Source organism: Mustela nivalis, assembly GCF_964662115.1.
Source record: "Mustela nivalis genome assembly, chromosome: 10".
Taxonomy (NCBI): Eukaryota; Metazoa; Chordata; class Mammalia; order Carnivora; family Mustelidae; genus Mustela; species Mustela nivalis.
In genome coordinates this window covers 110011656-110031740 of record NC_139029.1, presented here as the reverse complement: position 1 = coordinate 110031740, position 20085 = coordinate 110011656, and the positions used below count along the sequence as shown (strand labels likewise).

Sequence of the window (20085 nt, the reverse complement as noted above, 5' to 3'; positions counted from 1 at the left end):
AAATGTGTTATCTGTCTCATCTCATTAACAAATAATAATAAAAAAAAAAACCTACTATTTGAACTTTTACAGAGGATGTAAACAGGAATGAAACAAGATTTTGACTCTCAAAAAGGGAAGCCGTAAATAAAATGGATCTTAGATGGGGAGTATACCGTAAATACTTGTAAGATGACACTAGCAAGTTAAAAAAAAAACACGAAAATCTTGGGCTTTGAAAGGCCCACCATAAAACACAAAAGCCAAAATTTAATACAGAGTGGAGCCGTGACGTGTCCTTTCCTATGTTCACTTATTTTTGAAGGGCTTCTTTCCCGATTTCTCGCAACCCTTAGGTAGTGACCATGGGTGGGGTGAAGAGAATCGTTTGGTATGTAAAATCTAAGTGGACCTGCAAACTCAAACGGTATCCCCTTCCAAGCCTCTAAAAAGAAATGAATCCATTATCTGGTCCACTGCTCTGAGGAGACAGATTAGTTCGGGGCTCCCTATATTCATGCTGTAAATTTGGAAATAGGACCGTCAGGGTACTAGCGTTCAATTCGCGCGCAAAGCCGGGGACGTCCCAAGTGCTTCACCTGAGGCTGAAACAGGGAAACAAGGTTTTCCCGTCAACCTTAGGGGCCCCCAGTCAGGGTACCAAAAAAGCTGGGGACCCACACTGGCCCCGAACCATCATCGACACGTCCCCCGGTTCTTGGCGCCAAAAGGAACCATCAGGTCCGTCCCCTACCGGAACTATACGACACGTAAGACACGTAATCAACAATCCTCCGCCTCGTTAAATAGTCCTGCCTGGGTTATCTCGGATACACCCTTTTCCACCTCAGAAACCCTTCGATGGATAGACTATGATCCTCGAGTTGCATTGCTCTTCGGTTCGAATGTAAATTTGGCTTTTCTGATCATTTTCTCTTCATAGATCCCTCCGCCAAAGATTGTATTCGCTTAGTCTTCACTTCCGGGTCCGCCATTTTGTTGCCTCCATTTCTCCACGAGGGGGGGTTAAAGGCCCCCAAAATATGCATATATGAAAAGGCCAAAAAGTAACCGTCAGTGACAGGGAGTGTTAACTAGAGAAAGAAACGGGACCAAACTGGCGGGCTCGGTGAAAGCGCGGCCGGCAGCGTCCCGGACGAGGAGGTGAGGGGGAAGAAGACGACGTCTGGACTCTGGGGTGCCTCGGGGCTGGAATGGAGACTGCTGTGAGAAGTTGCAACTATTCCCAGCCCAGCCCCAGACTTCTGGGTGCAGACAGAGCGGCGCCCCTCACGGGAGCGGGGGCAGCTCGGGGAGGGGGGGATGAAGAGGAAGGGGATGTTGCTGGGAGGAAGGGGAGGGGACTGGGAGGTGAAGAAGGGGGTGGGTGTAAGACCTGGGACTGGGGAGCTGGACCCAGGGAAGCGAAGGCCATGGAGGTGACCGCCAGGGGGCAGCCCGGAGTCCGGGCTGGGGGCTGCGGCCTTGGCTCTTTGCCGCCGTTGACTCTTCCAGAAAGACAACGTTGCTGTTTGGAACTGGAGGATTTGTAATGAAGGAAAAAACGGGGACTCTCAATTCTCTGACCTCAGTAGTAGCCTAAAGATTTTGAGTGAGCTCGGTAATCGGAGCAAGAGTAGTACGGGCTCCGCCCCCAGTTGATGCACAGTTGTTTGTACAGCTGGCGGCTGGTGGAGACGTATGCAATAGAAACATGGTGGGGGGGGGGGGAGTCGTCAGAACATGGACTCTTCAATTCCATTTCTCCTTCTCGTTAGGTTTCACCTGTCCTCACAGATTTCCTCGAGCCAGCAGAGATTATCCCATTCTTTTTTTTTTTTTTTTAAAGATTTTATTTATTTATTTGACAGAGAGAGATCACAAGCAGGCAGAGAGAGAGAGAGAGAGAAGCAGGCTCCCTGCTGAGCAGAGAGCCCGATGCGGGCCTCGATCCTAGAACCCTGAGATCATGACCTAAGCTGAAGGCAGCGGCTTAACCCACTGAGCCACCCAGGCGCCCAAGATTATCCCATTCTTTTCTCTCTTCCCCAAAGTACTTCTTTCTCTTAAACATATGTAGAAAAAGACATTCCGTGGCTTACCCCCAGCAATTTTAACATTTTTGGCTGTCGGGACCACATCTTCATCGTGCCATTTGACCCACCCAGTCCAGTTGAGATGCTCTTAAGCATCTATTTTCACACACGCTTTGAAACTGTGAAACATAACTGCCCCACCCAAATTCTTACATCAACAAGTGTAATTACTCTGTGATAATAGAATACTTTGTTGTCGAGAGCTCAAGCACTTCATTAGTTATTAAGACACAGTTATTCAGAGTTCTAGTATGTTTGTTTGGGAAGGGGAGTGGGTGCTTTGTTACTTTATTAATCTCCAAAATCCTAAGAGACAAGTTGAATCAGATTTTGTCTTTTCACCTTATGTATAGGGAAAGTAGAGGTACATCCAGTAAGGGAGAATGTTTTCCCCGTGTTTTTAATAATCAATAATTAAGGTGCCTAGACTGTCCTTCATCTCTTTTCTGGTGTATATTGTCAGTGTTTAGGTAGGCTATGGGAGAATGGCACATAATACCCCCTCCCCCAAATGCTGTTATTTTAAAAATACATTTTGCTTTTACTTTGGAGAGATGCTTCAGGTAAACTCAAAAGAGTCAGGGTAGAGGAGAAAAGAGCCTTGAACACAATTCTAGGAGACCTCTTTTATATCAGTTGATAAATACAAAACCCTGCTTCTTTTCTTTTCTTTCCTTTTCTTTCTTTCTTTCTTTTTTAAAGATTTTATTTATTTGACAGAGAGAGAGAGAGATCACAAGTAGGCAGAGAGGCAGGCAGAGAGAGAGGAGGGGAGGAAGCAGGCTCCCTGCGAGCCCAATGCAATGCAGGGCTTGATCCCAGGACCCTGGGATCATGACCTGAGCCCAAGGCAGAGGATTTAACCCGCTGAGCCACCCAGGCACCCCTCACCCTGCTTATTTTCTAATCCCAGAGTTTAACTGTATCTTTGTATAGTAAGAAATAAGACTTTTCATGGCCTATTTAAAGAATGGGGTTACAAATCTGGGTCAGCTGCCATTTAATGATACTGATACATGGGCTCACAAATATGGTTAAAAGTGGGGGCGCCTGGGTGGTTTAGTGGGTTGAGCATCAGACCCTTGATTTTGTCTCAGGTCATGATCTTGGGGTCATGGGATCAAGCACAGTGTCAGGCTCCACACTCAGTGCGGAGTGTATCTGTCCCTCTTCCTCTGCCCCACCCCACACTTGCTGTCTCTCTCTCTCTCTCTCAAATAAATAGAATCTTTAAAAAAAAAAAAAAAAAAAAAAGATAAGTGGGATTCCTGGGTGGCTCAGTTGGTTAAACATCTGACTCTTGATTTTGGCTTAAGTCATGATCTCCGGGTTGTGCAATTGACCCAGCCTCAATCTCTATACTGAGCACAAAGCCTGATTAAGATTCTTCCGCTCAAAAAAAAAAAGAAAAAAAAAATTATTCCGCTCTCTCAGGACACCTGGGTGGCTCAGTTGGTTAAGCAGCTGCCTTTGGCTCAGGTCATGATTCCAGCATCCTGGGATCCTTGCTCGGCAGGGAGCCTGCTTCTCCCTCTGCCTCTGCCTGCCATTCTGTCTGCCTGTGTTCGCTCTCTCTCCCTCTCTCACTCTGACAAATAAATAAAATTAAAAAAAAAAAAAAAAAAGATTCTTTCTCTCTCTCTCTGCACCTCCCCTCCCCTGCTCATGCACTCAAGCTCTCTCTTAAATAAATAAATAAATAAATAGTGATACAATTAATGTATGTTTGAAGGCAGACTATGGTGAGACAAATTGACCTCAGAAATACTTGGGTGACTCAGTCTTAAGTGTCTACCTTTGGCTCAAATCATGATCCCAGAATTCTGGGATTGAGGACCGCATTGGGCTCCCTGCTTGGCGGGAAGCCTGCTTCCCCCACTCCCCCTTTTTGTGTTCCCTCTCTCACTGTGTCTCTCTCTGTCAAATAAATAAATAAAATATTGTTTTTTCTTAAAGAAGTACCTGGCAAGAGTTCAGGTGCTGAAGACAACAGTTGCCATGGGATAAAATAAACTTATTTAAAGGCTCTGTTTTGGGTGCCTGAGTGGCTCAGTGGGTTAAAGCCTCTGCCTTGGGCTCAGGTCATGATCCCAGGGTCCTGGGATCGATCCCCACATCAGGCTCTCTGCTCCTCGGGGGATCTGCTTCCTCCTCTCTCTCTGCCTACTTGTGATCTCTGTCTGTCAAATAAATAAATAAAATCTTTAAAATAAATAAACAAAGTCCAAAAAAAGTTAAAAACAAAAAAATGAAGGATCTGTTTTCTGGATGTATCAGCTTCCCCAGAATGTGAAGCAAACCAGATTTCTCCTTAAGCAGATACCTCAACCTTCAACTGACTATTTTTTTACCATAGAGAATAGCTGAAATTTCACTATTAGAATACTTCTGCTTTTTGCCAGCATTTCTAAACATTCCTTTGTAGGGAATTCTTCCCCTTTGTGATCAGTTATGTTGAAAGTGTTTGAGACTTGCTGATACAACTTTTATATATAGTGTAATCTGAGAAAATGTGAGGGAGCCATTTATGACTAATAAACCACCAAAAAATTTGCTCTTTTTTTTTTTAAGATTTTATTTATTTATTTGAGAGACAGTAAGAGAGATCATGAGATGGGAGAAGGTCAGAGGGAGAAGCAGGCTCCCCATGGCTAGGAACCTGATGTGGGACTCAATCCCGGGACTCCAGGATCATGACCTGAGCCAAAGGCAGTCACTCAACCAACTGCCAGGCACCCTTTGCTCTTGTTTTTAACTGTTAGTAAAAAAAAAAAAAAAAAAAAAAAAAAAAAAAAAACTAGATTGAAATTTTAATTTGATATTTTAAAAGGAAGGCAATCATGGAGAAATGCAAAGTGTCGGTTTTCTGTAATAAGGCTTTGCCATCATTTTTTTCTCCAGCATTTTCTTGAGTTGTAAAGCGTGACATAGAGGTTCATACTATTAAAGTCCATCCTCTTCTCTTGAACATACTTATTCAAAGGGTCTGGACTGGAGCCTGACGTATACTCATTTTGAACAAGCTCTTGGTGTTCTCCCAGACACCCATGTTTGAGGACAATGCTCAATGATATAGACTGGAAAATTAAATCCCATAGTACCTGAATGATTTGCCTAAGCCAGTGATTCTCAAATTTTGTGGTTTCAGTATGTGTGTGTGTGTATCTATCTGTCTATCTATATACACACATTTATATGTATATGTGTATATATATATTATAAGATTTTTTTTTTTTTTTTTTTATGAGAGAGAGACAGCAAGAGAGGGAACACAAGCAGGGAGAGTGGGAGAGGGAGAAACAGGCTTTCCACTGAGCTGGGAACCCAGTGCGGGGCTGGATCCCAGGACCCTGGGATCCTGACCTGAGCCAAAGGCAAGTGCCTAATAACTGAGCCACCCAGGTGCCCCAGGACTCATTTATATTTCTAAAAATTATTGAGGATTCCAATGTGTTATATCTGTTGGGACTTACTGTTTTAGAAATTAATTTTTAAATGCTTATTAGTTAAAATACAATTGTAAATCCTGTACCTGTTAACATAAATAACACATGTTTTTTAAAGATTTTATTTATTTATTTGACAGAGAGATCACAAGTAGACAGAGAGGCTGGCAGAGAGGAAGGGGGACAGGAAGGGCTCCCTGATGAGCAGAAAGCCCAATGTGGGGCTCGATCCCAGGACCCTGAGACCATGACCTGAGCTGAAGGCAGAGGCTCAACCCACTGAGCCACCCAGGTGCCCCTAAATAACATATTTTTTTAAATTTATTTGTCAGAACGAGAGAGAGCACAAGCAGAGGGAGTGGCTGGCAGAGGAAGAAGCAGGCTCCCCACTGAACAAGGAGTCCAATGTGGGACTCTATCCCAGGACCCTGGGATCATGACCTGAGCCAAAAGTAGTCACTTAACCTACTAAGCCACCCAGGCATCCCTAAATAACACATTTTTATGAAAAATACATCTTCCAAGTTAAATAATAAGAGGAATAGCATTGTTTATTATTTTTGCAAATCTCCAACTTCTAGCTTAATAGAAAACAGCTGCATTCTCATATTTACTATTTCATTTAATCTGTTGCAATATGTACTTGGAGAAAGGAGGAGTAAGTTAAATGGCTTTTTCAGGTAATTATGGGTGTTCTTTGGTGCTACACAAACACTGGACAAAGTGGCAGTTTATTTATTTATTTATTTATTTGACAGAGAGAGAGACATAGTGAGAGAGGAAATACAAGCAGGGGGAGTGGGAGAAGGAGAAGCAGGCTTCTCATGGAGCAAGGAGCCCGGTGCGGGGCTTAATCCCAGAACCCTGGGATCACTACCTAAGCTGAAGGCAGACACTTAACGACTGAGCCACCCAAGCGCCCCAAAGTGGCAGTTTGTTTGTTTTCTTGCTTCTTTGTTTCTTAATTTTTTAAGATTTTATTTTATGACCTGCCTTCGGCTCAGGTCATGATCCCAGCATCCTGGGATCGAGTCCCACATCGGGCTCCTTGCTCGGCGGGGAGCCTGCTTCTCCCTCTGCCTCTGCCTGCCATTCTCAGTCTGCCTGTGCTCGCTCTCTCCCTCTCTCTCTCTGATAAATAAAATCTTTAAAAAAAAAAAAAGATTTTATTTATTTATTTGACAGATCACAAGTAGGCAGAGAGACAGGCAGAGAGAGAGGGGAAAGCAGCCTCCTTGCTGAGCAGAGAGCCCTCGGGGCTTGACCCAGGACCCTGAGATCATGACCTGAGCTGAAGGCAGACTTAACTCACTGAGCCACCCAGGCGCCCCAAAAGTGGCAATTTCTTGAAAAGGAAAGTTGCAGTGAGGAATCTGAAACCATATCAATGAAATTATTACACTCTGTTACCTTAAAACACCCTGATCTTTCACTTCGTTTGTACTTACACATGATTTTATAACATGCATTGATCATTTGAAAAATATTGGTTAAGCAAATTATGCAGGCAATCCAAATGTTGATGCATTTTATTATACAATATTTAAAAATCATATTCATTAGTATTACCACTAATTTCATCAGAAAAGTCTGTAGTAAGCTGTCAAGTCATAGTGGTAGATTTAAGTTTCCCAAAATTCTACTTTTGCTTGAAAACTCAAATTATAAAAATTAAAATTAATAATTGTTAGTAAACACTGTCAGTTGTTTTCCTTGAAATGGCAGCTCACTCTGTTCATTTTTTTTATAAGTATCTGCCATATCCGAGTCTGCATAGCCTCGGTGTTTGTTCATCATTCTTTCATGTGCCGTAACATTTCTACTCACAGTTGTTTCAAAGGGATGAAATGCTGTTTTATTGCTTCCTTAAGCTAGAGAGGTGGTAATGTGTTGCACAGATTTCCAAAGTATTTTTCTGAATATTGAACATTAAAGACCTATTTAGGGCCTGAAACTTTGCCAAGTATCTGATTGTGTTAGGTGAGGTAGAAAGGAAATGCCTTACTGGATAGTCAGCTTGAAAAGTGTCTTGCATATGTTTAAGTACAAGAGGTCTTCTAAAAACATTTACAGGCAGCTTTCCTTATGTTTGAGTTACAGCTTCCCGAAAACATTTGTTCCTATGCATAAAGATGTCTTTGGTGGATTTGGGGAAGAGGTTGCTAGAAGCAGCAAGAAAAGGCCAAGATGATGAAGTGAGAACATTGATGGCAAATGGCGCCCCATTCACCACAGACTGGGTAAGTTCTTTTAACTATTCCCAATGTGTACTGTTATCAATTTCTTCCTTTTTTTTTCCCAAAGATTTTATTTTTAAGTAATCTCTACACCCAGTGTGGGGCTTGAACTTACAACCCTGAGATCAAGAGTTGCACACTCTACTGACTAAACCAGCCAGGCATCCCTCCAACCTTTTCCTTAAAGGCTAAACAGACTTTATTGATTTTTCTTCATTCCCTTTCTGCCTCACTCTCCCTATAAGAGTTTTATTTTCTTTGTTTCATCTAAATATATAGTCGTCTTCTAGTTTCCTAAATTGCAGGCGTCTCCTGTGGATATATAGGTAGTAATTGTAAGGTATTACAAACTTGTGATTTTCTATAATGCTTTTTAGAGTATTTTCTGAAGGTTTAATTCTCCCTGGAATGTACTTAGGTTCTAGGTTTCTGTAATTAGCTAGAAATTAAACAAAGTCAGTATAATAAGAGTGCATTTCTAAACTAAATGAATTACGTGTTTCCTTTTCTCTAAAGTGTCCTGGTTAATCAGAAATAGTCTAGCCATTTTGTTTCCTTTTTACCACTGCTAAAAAAACATTAAGAGGAAGGTATAATTTCACGAGCCCAGGCAGCCATCTTGAAGAGATAGATTTTAAAAGGGTTGCCTAATTTAATTATTTTTATTTTTTTAAGTAATCTCTGCACCACAGACTGGTAAACTCTTTTAATTATTCCTAATGCGTGCCTTACCATTGTTTTCCTTTTTTTTTTCAAAGATTTTATTTTTAAATTTTATTATTATTTTTAAAGATATTATTTATTTATTTGACAGAGAGAGAGAGATCACAAGCAGGCAGAGAGGCAGGCATAGAGGGGGTAGGGAAAGCAGGCTCCCCTAGAAGAGAGCCCAATGTGGGGCTCTGGGACTCGATCCCAGGACCCTGAGATCATGACCTGGGCTGAAGGCAGAGGCTTAACCCACTGAGCCACCCAGGTGCCCCTCAAAGACTTTATTTTTAAGTAATCTCTACACCCATTGTGGGGCTCAGATTCACAACCCTGAGATCAAGAGTCATGTGCTCTACTGACTGAGCCAGTCAGTTAGCATTGCCTAATTTTAACAATTCAATGAGCTGGTGTCCTCTATCCTGGGGTGATTAATTCATAACTTTAGAGGCCAGCAGGTACTTAGCACTTCACAAAAAGGAAGAAAAGGAAACCTATGAGATTAGCATTTCTATTAATAGACCTGAAAAGTGCAATGTGAATTAAAGTCAGTCAGACAGAGAGGCTGAACATATATGGAATGCAAAAAATAAACAGCATAGGCTTAAAATAAAGGACCTAACACAAAGAAAGGAATAAATCTCTGGGTAAGTGGCCAAAGATAGAGAATTCTTACAGATTTACTTTGAGACAATCCAGGCTTCTTATTGCTATTGACACGCCATTGCTAAAATTTTATTGCCTCTTCATCTCTCCAGTCTTTTTGCTTTGCTTTACTGTGTCAACAGACTTCTGTTCAGTCAGTTAAATTTGCACACCAAATCTCAGTGACTTTCTAGTCTCTGCCGTTTTCCTAAGAATTGTTTTGAACCCACCTACCCCTTTCCACTACTCAATGCAGAATATTCTTGTTTATCCATTTTTTTTAACCTTCTTCTAAGCTTTGCTTTAACATCATGTCCTTTAGAGAATCTTTCCTGATATATATGGAATCTTTCCATCTGACTTAAATCCATTATACTTAGCACTCATGTAATTGGTGGTATATTTATTTGCCTTAATTAATATTCTTTATGCCTGTTGCACAACCAGATTGTCACTTCAAGGACAAGAACCATAGACTGTACCTCTTGTTCATTTGTGTCCCTCCGGCAATGATTTAGGACTCTGCACACAGTTGATATTCAATGAGTATTATTTTCCCGCAGCTTGGAACATCACCCCTCCACCTTGCAGCCCAGTATGGTCATTATTCCACAGCAGAAGTGCTCCTTCGAGCAGGCGTTAGCAGGGATGCCCGGACCAAAGTGGACAGGACCCCTTTGCACATGGCTGCAGCTGATGGACATGCACACATCGTGGAACTGCTTGTTAGGGTAATAGTGGCAGATCTGTATTGTAAAAAAGACACTCACCTCCCTATTTTCTTACTTAAACGGGTGGTAGGAAACTAGGCTGGGAAAGATTAAGTTTAGGACAGTTCATAGCATAGATTTGTGTATCTTTTAAGAGACATCATGGCTATAAGGATTTTGTTTTCTAATCTTTTACCAGCTAAGCAGACTTTATTGATTTTTCTTCATTCTCTTTCTGCAGGTGTTTTCTGTACTTAAGCCTATTTTTGTAGGCTCTCAGCTCTCTGTTAATAAATGCAGCAAAAATCTGTTCTTTTCCCCTTCCTTTCCCATCTGTTGTAATTTCCCAGTTGTCCTTAAAAGACCCACTCATTGAAGATATTATGTCTGTCATCATTCAGGAGAATTTGAAGAATGTTTTTCCATTTGATATTTCTATGTGATCTAAATTTGAATATGTGTAATCTCCATTGAAATTCTTTTTATTTGGCTGATGGGATCTTGCACCTGTGCTACTATAACCAGTGTCTCTTTGAAAAAAATTAACATCTCTGTGATAGAATGGTGCAGATGTGAATGCCAAGGACATGCTGAAGATGACAGCTTTACATTGGGCTACAGAACACCACCATCGAGATGTTGTAGAGCTACTTATCAAATATGGAGCTGATGTCCATGCTTTCAGCAAGTTTGATAAATCTGCCTTTGACATAGCCCTGGAGAAAAAGAATGCTGAAATTCTGGTCATCCTTCAGGTCTGTTTCATTTTATACCCCCAGAATACATTTCAATTGAAGTTGAGAAATTTTTTTTTATAGGATCTGAATCAAAATTAAATTTGTTCCGTTTATCAAGGTAGTACTTCTAAACTTCTGATATGTCTCAATCTTGTGACTCAGTGTCATTGGTATCTTTAAAAAAAAATAGCATTCTAGGGTGCCTGGGTGGCTCAATCAGGTAAGCATTTGCCTTGGGCTCAGGTCATGATCCCAGGGTGCTGGGATCAAGTCCCACATTGGGCTCCTTGCTCAGCTGGGAGCCTGTTGCTCCCTCTGCCTGCCACTCCCCCTGTTTGTACTCTCTCTCTGTCAAATAAATAATTTTTTTTTTTTTTAAAGCACTCCAGGGGTGCCTGGGTGGCTCAGATGATTGGCATTTGCCTTGGGCTCAGGTCATGATCCCAGGGTCTTCGAAGAGCCTGCTTTCTCCTTTCTCCTTCTGCTGTTCCCCCTGCTTATGCACGCGCTCTCTCTGTGTCGAATAAATAAATAAAATATTTTTTTTAAAAAACCAAAAAACAGTAACCAGTACATGGATAATCTGTTTCAACTGAGGCTCTTAATCAAAGGGATAATTATATGTAAAAAATGGGTATCCATTTCTGCTGCATTTTCAGGAGTTTGTTTGTTTATTCCTTTTTTTCTGACTGATGGTTCTCCATAGACCAGTTGTCCTCTTTAGCTTTCAATTTCCTTAATTAGAGCTCTTTTGTAATTGGACTTCATAAGTAGATATCATGTTTGTAGAAAACTGCTTCTGAAAGTCAGAAAATAAAAATAAGTATCTTTACACCTAAATTGTACAGAGAGCCCTGGAAGCAAAATGCAGCATATGGAACTAGACTTTAAAATCTGGCACTCATTTATTTGCTTGTTATATATTCTCTTAGGAATTTCTTCAATGGCAAAATGGAACAAGTAGTTGGACAAAACTCTGGAGAATATTGTTCTCTGCAGATTTGCTGCAGGGATCTTCGGCTAGCACATTGACCTGTATATAATTGATAGAATGTTCATGCTGGAAATTACTTCTTAGGCTCCCCCCCCCCCCATTTTCCAAATAAGAAAAAAACAAGTTCCAGACAGGTTAAGTGAATTGTCTAGAAGTTTTTGCAAATGATACACTTTTTTGGAAATGATAATACTTTTTTCTTTAAATTAGAAATAAACTTGGGAAAGCAACCTAACATCTCTGTCGCCCTGATCTGGAAAACAAACAATCAAATAAAACAAAAAAGAAAATCAGTAGTCTTTTTTCTTTTTTTTTAAGATTTTTTTTTTTTTTTAAGATTTTATTTATTTATTTGACAGAGAGAGATCACGAGTAGGCGGAGAGGCAGGCAGAGAGAGAGAGAGGAGGAAGCAGGCTCCTTGCTGAGCAGAGAGCCCGATGTGGGGCTCGATCCCAGGACCCTGGGATCATGACCTGAGCCGAAGGCAGAGGCTTTAACCCACTGAGCCACCCAGGCGCCCCTTTTTTTAAGATTTTTAATTTATGTATTTGACAGAGAGATCACAAGTAGGCAGAGAGGCAGGCAGAGAGAGGGGAAAGCAGGCTTCCCGCTGAGCAGAGAGTCCAATGTGGGGTTAGATCCCAGGACCCTGAGACCATGACCTGAACAGAGGCTTAACCCACTGAGCCACCCAGGCGCCCTAGAAAAACAGTAGTCTTAATGAGAACTCTGAGCATCCTGGGACATTGTGTTCCACCACTAGTTCTGCTCAACAGAGCATTGGGGTGGGAGTGGCTGTTCAGTAACTGTATAACTAAGGCTAACAAGTTCTGACTTTGAAATATCCTGCCTTGTTTGGTAGGAAGCGATGCAGAATCAGGTGAATGCTAATCCCGAGAGAGCCAACCCCGTGACTGTGGCTGCCCCATTCATCTTCACATCTGGAGAAGTTGTCAACCTCGCTAGCCTTGTTTCTTCAACCAACACCAAAACAACCTCAGGTAATAATCTGATAACGTGGCATTTATTTTAGACTTAAAATGAACAGAACCCCAGTTTTTCCTATGAGATGAATTGATACTCTATCTGATACCTACTCGTTTATTAAAATATTCCCCAAATAGAAGATTTATAATAGATTTTAAAGCCAATGCATTTATTCTTCCTGGGGGAAGAGGAGATCATACACAGGGATTACACATCAGTGCTTACTGTATTAAAAGTAAAATATTCTACAAATTGATCTGTGGAAGGGTTATATATGACTGCAAAATGAAAACACAAGGGTGCTTCAGTATGGTTACCACTAAAGAAAATAGTTAAATACTCATAATCTAAAACAGTGACAAATAAACCAGAATAAATGTAAATGGATATTGGAGTGCCGATATAAAAGAGATACATGTGATCTTTTGAATAAAGTATAAGAGCTTTGATTTATTCTCGGAAACATAAGTAAACAACAAAATGGCAAAGAAAAGCTCATTTTGAGATTTGTATGTTTTTAAGAAAAACATCTATCTAAAAAGGAGCAAACTGAGCTATTTTCAACATTTCTTTACAAATATTTGTTTTAGGGGCACCTGGGTGGTTCAGTGGGTTAAGTCTCTGGTTCAGGTCATAATCTCAGGGTCCTGGGATTGAGCCCTATGGTGGGCTCCCTGCTCAGCGGGGTGCCTGCTTTCCCCTCTCTCTCTGCCTGCCTCTCTGCCTACTTGTGATCTCTCTCCCTGTCAAATAAATAAAATCTTTTAAAAAAACACAAATATTTGTTTTACAATGAGGGAGTTTGTGTCCTAATTTACATCAATTTTCTTACTGACTCGGTTTCTTTTTCTGTTTCTGACTTTCACTTAAAAATAAGACACTGTATTCTAGTTAAGTTTGTATAATATCGGGATGCCTGGGTGGCTCAGTTGGTTAAGCATCGCCTTCAGCTCAGGTCATGATCCTGGGTTTCTGGGATCAAGTCCCGCATCAGGCTTTGCTCAGCAGGGAGCCTGCTTCTCCCTCTCCTCCTGCCCCTGCTCATGTGTGTGCTCGTACTCTCTCTCTCTCTGTCAAATAAATAAACAAAATCTTAAAAAAAAAAAAAAGGTTTGTGCAATATCAAAGAAAGATCTTGAATGAGGTGTTATAATTGAGGGGCAGTGTGGTTAAATAGAAAGAACATACACAATATACATAGAATTTTACATTCAGAACTGCATTCAAATACTGATTTATTAATTGACTACATGCTTGACCTTGGAAAACTCTTACTTCTCTAAGCCTTCTTTACTTATCTACAAAATTGGGATATAATAATACCTACTTTATGAGGTTATGAAACTTTGTGTTTCCATTTTATAGCAGGACTTCAATAATAGGGTTAAATGTAAATATAACTCCTTAATGAAAGTTCATTCTGTTATGCCCTCAAGGGGGCAGTAGTGACCTTCATTTTTATAAGCCATCAACTATCATTTAAAAATCACTGTGCTTTGCTTTCAGCTTGATAATTCAAAAAAATTAGGTTAAATATACATATACATGTAATCAGAACATTCACAGACTTTTGGATTTCTTGTAGTACATGCCACAGTGATTAGAACAAGTATCTTTAGGATCCAAAATTCTTTAGAAGCCAGTATAGTTATATGTTCATAAACATGTAAAAGGAGCTAGAGTTGGTCATGTAACTATTGAAATTCTTCAGACCAGATCTGAAATGATAAGCAAAGCTGAAGATATTTAGGATATAGCTTTGTAGCCTTGGTTCCCATGGGCCTATATCATATTTGTCATGTTCCTTTTGGCAAACCTTTTGTTTCTCTCTTCTGTATGTTGCCACTATGAATTAAGATTGCTAAACCATCACATAATAGAGCTGATCTCTCCAGTGTTGTCTTACCCATGAAACCATTCTACCTGCCTCTCCCACTTCAGGGGAGATAATTAATGCAGATAAAAGAAAGGAGAAAAGTTATAAGAAAAATTCAGGTTGTATTATTCAACTAGGTTCAAGGATTTTCTTTTCCTGAATGGTGGAAGGGTGGGTGGCTTGCTTTTTTCCCTGTTACCCAATTTTTTTTCTTTTTTTTTTGAGAGAGAGAGAGAATGTGTGCAGTTGCGTGTGCAAGGGGAGGAAAAGAGGGTCAGAGGGAGAGAGAAAATCCCAAGCAGGCTCCATGCCAAGTGCAGAGCCAGACACGGGGCTTGATCTCACCACCCTGAGATCATGACCTAAGCTGAAATCAAGAGTTGGATGCACAACCAACCGAGCCACCCTTCTTTTTTCCCTCCATCATCCAGTAATATTTTTTGTAATTTTTTTTTAAAGATTTTATTTATTTATCAGAGAAGGGGGGGGAGAGAGCGAGCACAGGCAGACAGAATGGCAGGCAGAGGCAGAGGGAGAAGCCGGCTCCCTGCTGAGCAAGGAGCCCGATGTGGGACTCGATCCCAGGACGCTGGGATCATCACCTGAGCCGAAGGCAGCTGCTCAACCAACTGAGCCACCCAGGCGTCCCAATTTTTTGTAATTTTTTTAAAAAGATTTTATTTATTGACGGAGAGAGCCAGAGAACACAAGGTGGGGGAATGGCAGAAGGTGAGGGAGAGGCAGGCTCCCTGCCAAGCAGGGAGCCCAATGAGGAGCTCAATCCTAGGGCCCTGGAATCGTGACCTGAGCTGAAGGGAGACACTCAACCGACTAAGTCATCCAGGTGCCTCCATCCAGGAATAGTTTTAAGTATACTATGATAATCATTTTGATGGATTTTTTTTTTTTTTTAGATTTTATTTATTTATTTGACAGACAGAAATCACAAGTAGGCAGAGTGCCTAGAAGAGTGAGAGGGGCAAGCAGGCTCCCTGCCAAGCAGAGAGCCTTATGCGGGGCTCAATCCCAAGACCCTGGGGTCATGACCTGAGCCGAAAGCAGAGGCTTTAACCCACTGAGCCACCCAGGCGCCCTGGTGGATATTTTTTTTGTTGTTAAGATTTTTATTTATTTATTTATCTGACAACAGAGATCACAAGTAGGCAGAGAGGCAGGCAGAGAGAGAGAGAGAGAGAGGGAAGCTGGCTCCCTGCTTAGCAGAGAGCCTGATGAGGGGCTCGATCCCAGGACCCTGGGATCATGACCTGAGCTGAAGGCAGAGGCTTTAACCCACTGAGCCATTCAGGCACCCCCGATGGATATTTTTGATAACAAAATTTGTATTATAAAGTTTGCTTTCAGTTTTCCATTTGTGACTAAAGATATCACTGGTCGTCAGTGCTATCATCACAATGCAGCAGTTCAGAAAGGCAGACTAAATTAAACATTAATCAGGGCAAGAAAAGAGTTACAAAGATGAATTTTCTATGTCTGTAGGATCTACAAAGATGAATTTCCTATTTCTGTAGGATCATAAGATGCACTCCAAAGTAAAATATAAATAGCTTTGTATTGGTTCATAAAGAGTACAGGCTTTGAGAAATCTAATGAAGTGCATTCTAGTCTGGCCTCTGACATTTACTACCTATGTGACCTGGGCAAGTTACTTAGTTTTTCACCAACTCACTGAGATTGCCTATCCTACCATAGCACACTCCCCTTAATCCTGATATGATGAGTTTCTCTAAGCCACATTCTGAATAGATACATTATATATATATATATATGCATATACATATGTATATAATAGAGTATATACTCTATTATATATATTATATGTAGAAATAATAGAGTCATCCCTGATAATGCCATTTTAAAATAACACCATCCATGTGCATTTTACTTTGATTGATGTTGGGTCTTATACTGAGAAGAAGGAAAAAATTAATATTGTTTAGCAATAAAGTACCTAATTTTCCTAAAATTCATAGGGATAAGTCTATGGAGGTAATTTGGATCATTGCTTTTTAGTTTCAACTGTGTATATCAGGGTATTAAATCCAATTTTCCACAAATGTTCTTTCTTCCTTTTGCTGTTAAGGGGAAGTTGAGTGAATCATGTCTGAATCAAAGGGAGAACAGCCTTAGCTTGGTATCATTATGTGCTAAAAAGTATACAATGCCTTTTCAAGAAGCATTACCCAGCTATTCTACTTTAGCTGATACCTGGCCTACTTGAACTTTAATTACAACAGCCCTGGTGTGTGCGAGTGTTTTAAGTATGGTAAAATAATAGCAACCTTGTTTTTAGATTGCTAGTGACTTACTGTCAGATATATTCCAACCTCCTCAAAGGCTATATATACAAATATATTTAAAAATTGCTTGTTCCTTGTTTGTTTCATTTGTGAGTTCTTATGCCAGTGTTTGGTGTAATAAGCTGTGTGGTGGGAAAATCATGAATTTAGTGGGAACATTAGGGAATAGGCTATAGTTGGATCTTGCTCTGTGTGAAGTTGTTGGATAGACATAAGTTCCTTTCTGGAGGACAGGCACTGTGTTCCACTCAGACTGTTTGGTTTCCTGAGTATTATGTGAGAGAATGAAAGAATAAAACAGAGTTATCATCACTGTCTCCATGGTAATCCCCCACTGCTACCATCATCATCCGGAAGCTAGATTAAGATCATTTGTAGCTGGGGCACCTGGCTGGCTGAGATGGTAGGGCACGTGACTCTTGATATCAGAGTTGTGAGTTCATGCCCCATATTGAGTGTAGAAATTACTAAAAAAAGAATAATAAACTTAAGAGAAGATAGTTCATAGCTATTAGGAATACTATGTAAGTAATCTGCTTTTTGAAATTTAAATTTATAAAGCAGTTAAATTACCTACATTAATCATATCAGAAAAGGATTCTTTGCTCTGTGGATGTATTTATTATAAAGAGTGTTAAAAAGGAATTTCCTTAAGTATTTTAAAGTGTTTTACAGATAGCTGACTTTTTGATAGACGAAAGGCTGGAAAGAATCTTTAAGCATAGTGGGAAAACAAAAATTGAGAGTACATTGGGGCACCTAGCTGGCTTAGTCAGTAGAACATGTGACTCTTGATCCTGGGATTATAAATTCAAGTCCCACATTGGGTACAGAGATTAGAATATAATCTTGAAAACATATCTTAAATATAAAAACCTTAAAAATAAAATCTTTAAAAAAAATTAAGGGGCACCTGGGTGGCTCAGTCGGTTAAGCATCCAGCTCCTGCTTTTGGCTCAGTCTCATGGATTGTGGGATTGAGCCCCACATCAGGCTTGTGCTCAGTGTGGAATCTGCTTGAGACTGTCTTTCTCCCTCTGCCCTTCATGTAGGTGTTCATGCTTGCTCTCTCTCAAATGAATAAGTAAATCTTTAAAAAAACTGAGGGACTCCTGGCTGGCTCGGTCAGTGGAGTGTGCAACTCTCAATATTCAGGTTGTGAGTTTGAGCCCCACATTGGGTGTAGAGCTTACTTTAAAAAAATAGAATCTTGGGCACCTGGGTGGTTCAGTGGGTTAAGCCTCTGCCTTCAGCTCTGGTCATGATCTCAGGGTCCTGGGATGGAGTCCTGCATCAGGCTCTCTGCTCAGCAGAGAGCCTGCTTCCCCCTCTCTCTCTGCCTACTTGTGATTTCTCTCTCTGTGTGTCAAATAAATAAATAAAATATTTTTAAAAAAATAGAATCTTTTTAAAAAATTAAGAATACATTTAAAAAGAAGGTAAGTTTATTAGTCAGAGTCCAGTCAGGCGACAAAACTACATGGTGATTTGTATAATTTTATTGTAATATATAATATGTATGATTTCTAAAATATCTAAACTTACATGTACAATTCATGAAAAATTACCAGTAATAGTGGATTAACTACTATTAGGAGTTATGAGGAGAACCCTAGAGAATACAGGAATAACCAATATAGGAGCAGCCACGAATTTTGTATGACAAAACTTAATTTCATGCTAACTGTCAAGAAATATTGTTAGGGTCCATGTTAGGGTTTCAGTATGACAAGGCAAGGCAAAGAAGGGTGGATTTGGAATAAATTCACAACTGGCACAAAAGTATCTTTGAAATTATAATGAAAGACATAGGGAAATACAATTCATTTTATAGGGGCACCTGGGTGGCTCAGTGGGTTAAGCCGATGCCTTCGGCTCAGGTCATGATCTCAGGTCCCGGGATCAAGTCCCACATCGGGCTCTCTGCTCAGCAGGGAGCCTGCTTCCTCCTCTCTCTCTCTCTGCCTGCCTCTCTGCCTACTTGTGATCTCTCTCTGTCAAATAAATAAATTAAATCTTTAAAAAAAAATTCATTTTATAAAAGTTATATTTATGCAAAACTGTCGAGTAATACTTTTGGTTCATAAAGTTAGGCATGTGCCTGTTGCCAGATCAAATGTATTTTCCTCCTGGAACTTAGCTGTAAGGATAGCACACAGATATAAGAAGAAAAGGTTGTAAACAAAGTTTTTTTTTTTTAAAAAGGATATCATGACAAAATTAAAGTAGATAATTATTTTTTACCATGAATCAGTTGTACTACCCTTTGACATTCAATAAATGAAATGTCCAGGTTTTACTGGTCCTTATGTTAGAGGTCATCCCGAGTCTTCTCACCTGTCTGGCTTATGGATAGATGCAGTATCTGCAGGCCCTCTTCCCTCAGCACCATCTAGTTTAGGGTAAGCCTGCTGCCAGAGAGAGCTCTGTACAGCCAGCCTAGGGAGTAGGCGGCCCTCTGGGTCTGTTGGCTCCGAATGCTCAGCACTGGCAGTGCCAAGAAAATGAGCAAATGTGGGCAATGTAGTGGCCCTCTACTAAGCATATTACTTTAATCCACTTTAAAGGAAAACCTTTCTAAACCTTCCAAGAATGTTAACACCATGATCATTGGTTAATACCAGTTTGTAATGGAGAGCAAGAGGAAGACATTAGAATGCAAAGCTGAGGTTTTGATTTAATAAAAACCATTTTTAGGGGCGCCTGGGTGGCTCAGTGGGTTAAGCCTCTGCCTTCAGCTCAGGTCATGATCTCAGGGTCCTGGGATCGAGCCCCGCATTGGGCTCTCTGCTCAGCAGGGAGCCTGCTTCCTCCTCTCTCTCTCTGCCTGCTTCTCTGCCTACTTGTGATCTCTTTCTGTCAAATAAATAAATAAAATCTTTAAAAAAAAAACATTTTTAGTTAATCTCCCATTTATTCTCTCTGCCAGACCTCATTTGCCTTTTTTACCAAAGTAGGTGACCCCCATGCCTCCTCAGCACCACACTTGTCACATTCCACCACCTCAGTGCTGGCCACCCTTGCAGCTCTTGCTGAGGCATCAGCCCCCTTGTCGAACTCTCACAGAGCCGCAGGTAGGTAAGGGATATCTGCTGGGTGAATCAGCATTTCTTTTGTTTTTACATTTCCAGCAGATTTAGTCTGCATGAAATATTAAAGAATTATGGTTAATTAGAGACATCTAAGAAAGAGGACTGTAGAGTCACTGAACTTCAGAAAGAAAAATCACTTAAGCAATATAATCAGATGGCTGAATAATATTAGAGAATGACTCAGTCATTTCTTTGTATTTTTGCAGTTTCAAGTTTGTTTGCTCCAGTTTCTTCAGATTGAAATGTTTAGTCTTCTATT

General features: G+C 40.5%; 1 protein-coding gene across 6 annotated transcripts in view; it reads left to right on the top strand.

The window, feature by feature from the left end:
- The first annotated feature begins 763 nt into the window (after positions 1-763).
- GABPB2 (GA binding protein transcription factor subunit beta 2) overlaps positions 764-20085 on the top strand; it is a 33085-nt gene continuing 13763 nt past the window's right edge. The window contains exons 1-6 of one of the 6 annotated variants that reach the window (XM_082685966.1): positions 764-1143; positions 7622-7761; positions 9675-9842; positions 10382-10576; positions 12416-12554; positions 19692-19808. In XM_082685966.1, the coding sequence (XP_082542092.1) occupies positions 7654-7761; positions 9675-9842; positions 10382-10576; positions 12416-12554; positions 19692-19808 (727 nt within the window). In that variant the 5' untranslated portion in view covers positions 764-1143; positions 7622-7653. Of the gene's footprint in view, positions 1144-7621; positions 7762-9674; positions 9843-10381; positions 10577-12415; positions 12555-19688; positions 19809-20085 lie in introns of all 6 variants that reach the window. The other 5 variants (XM_082685965.1, XM_082685969.1, XM_082685968.1 and 2 more) reach the window with 5 other exon arrangements.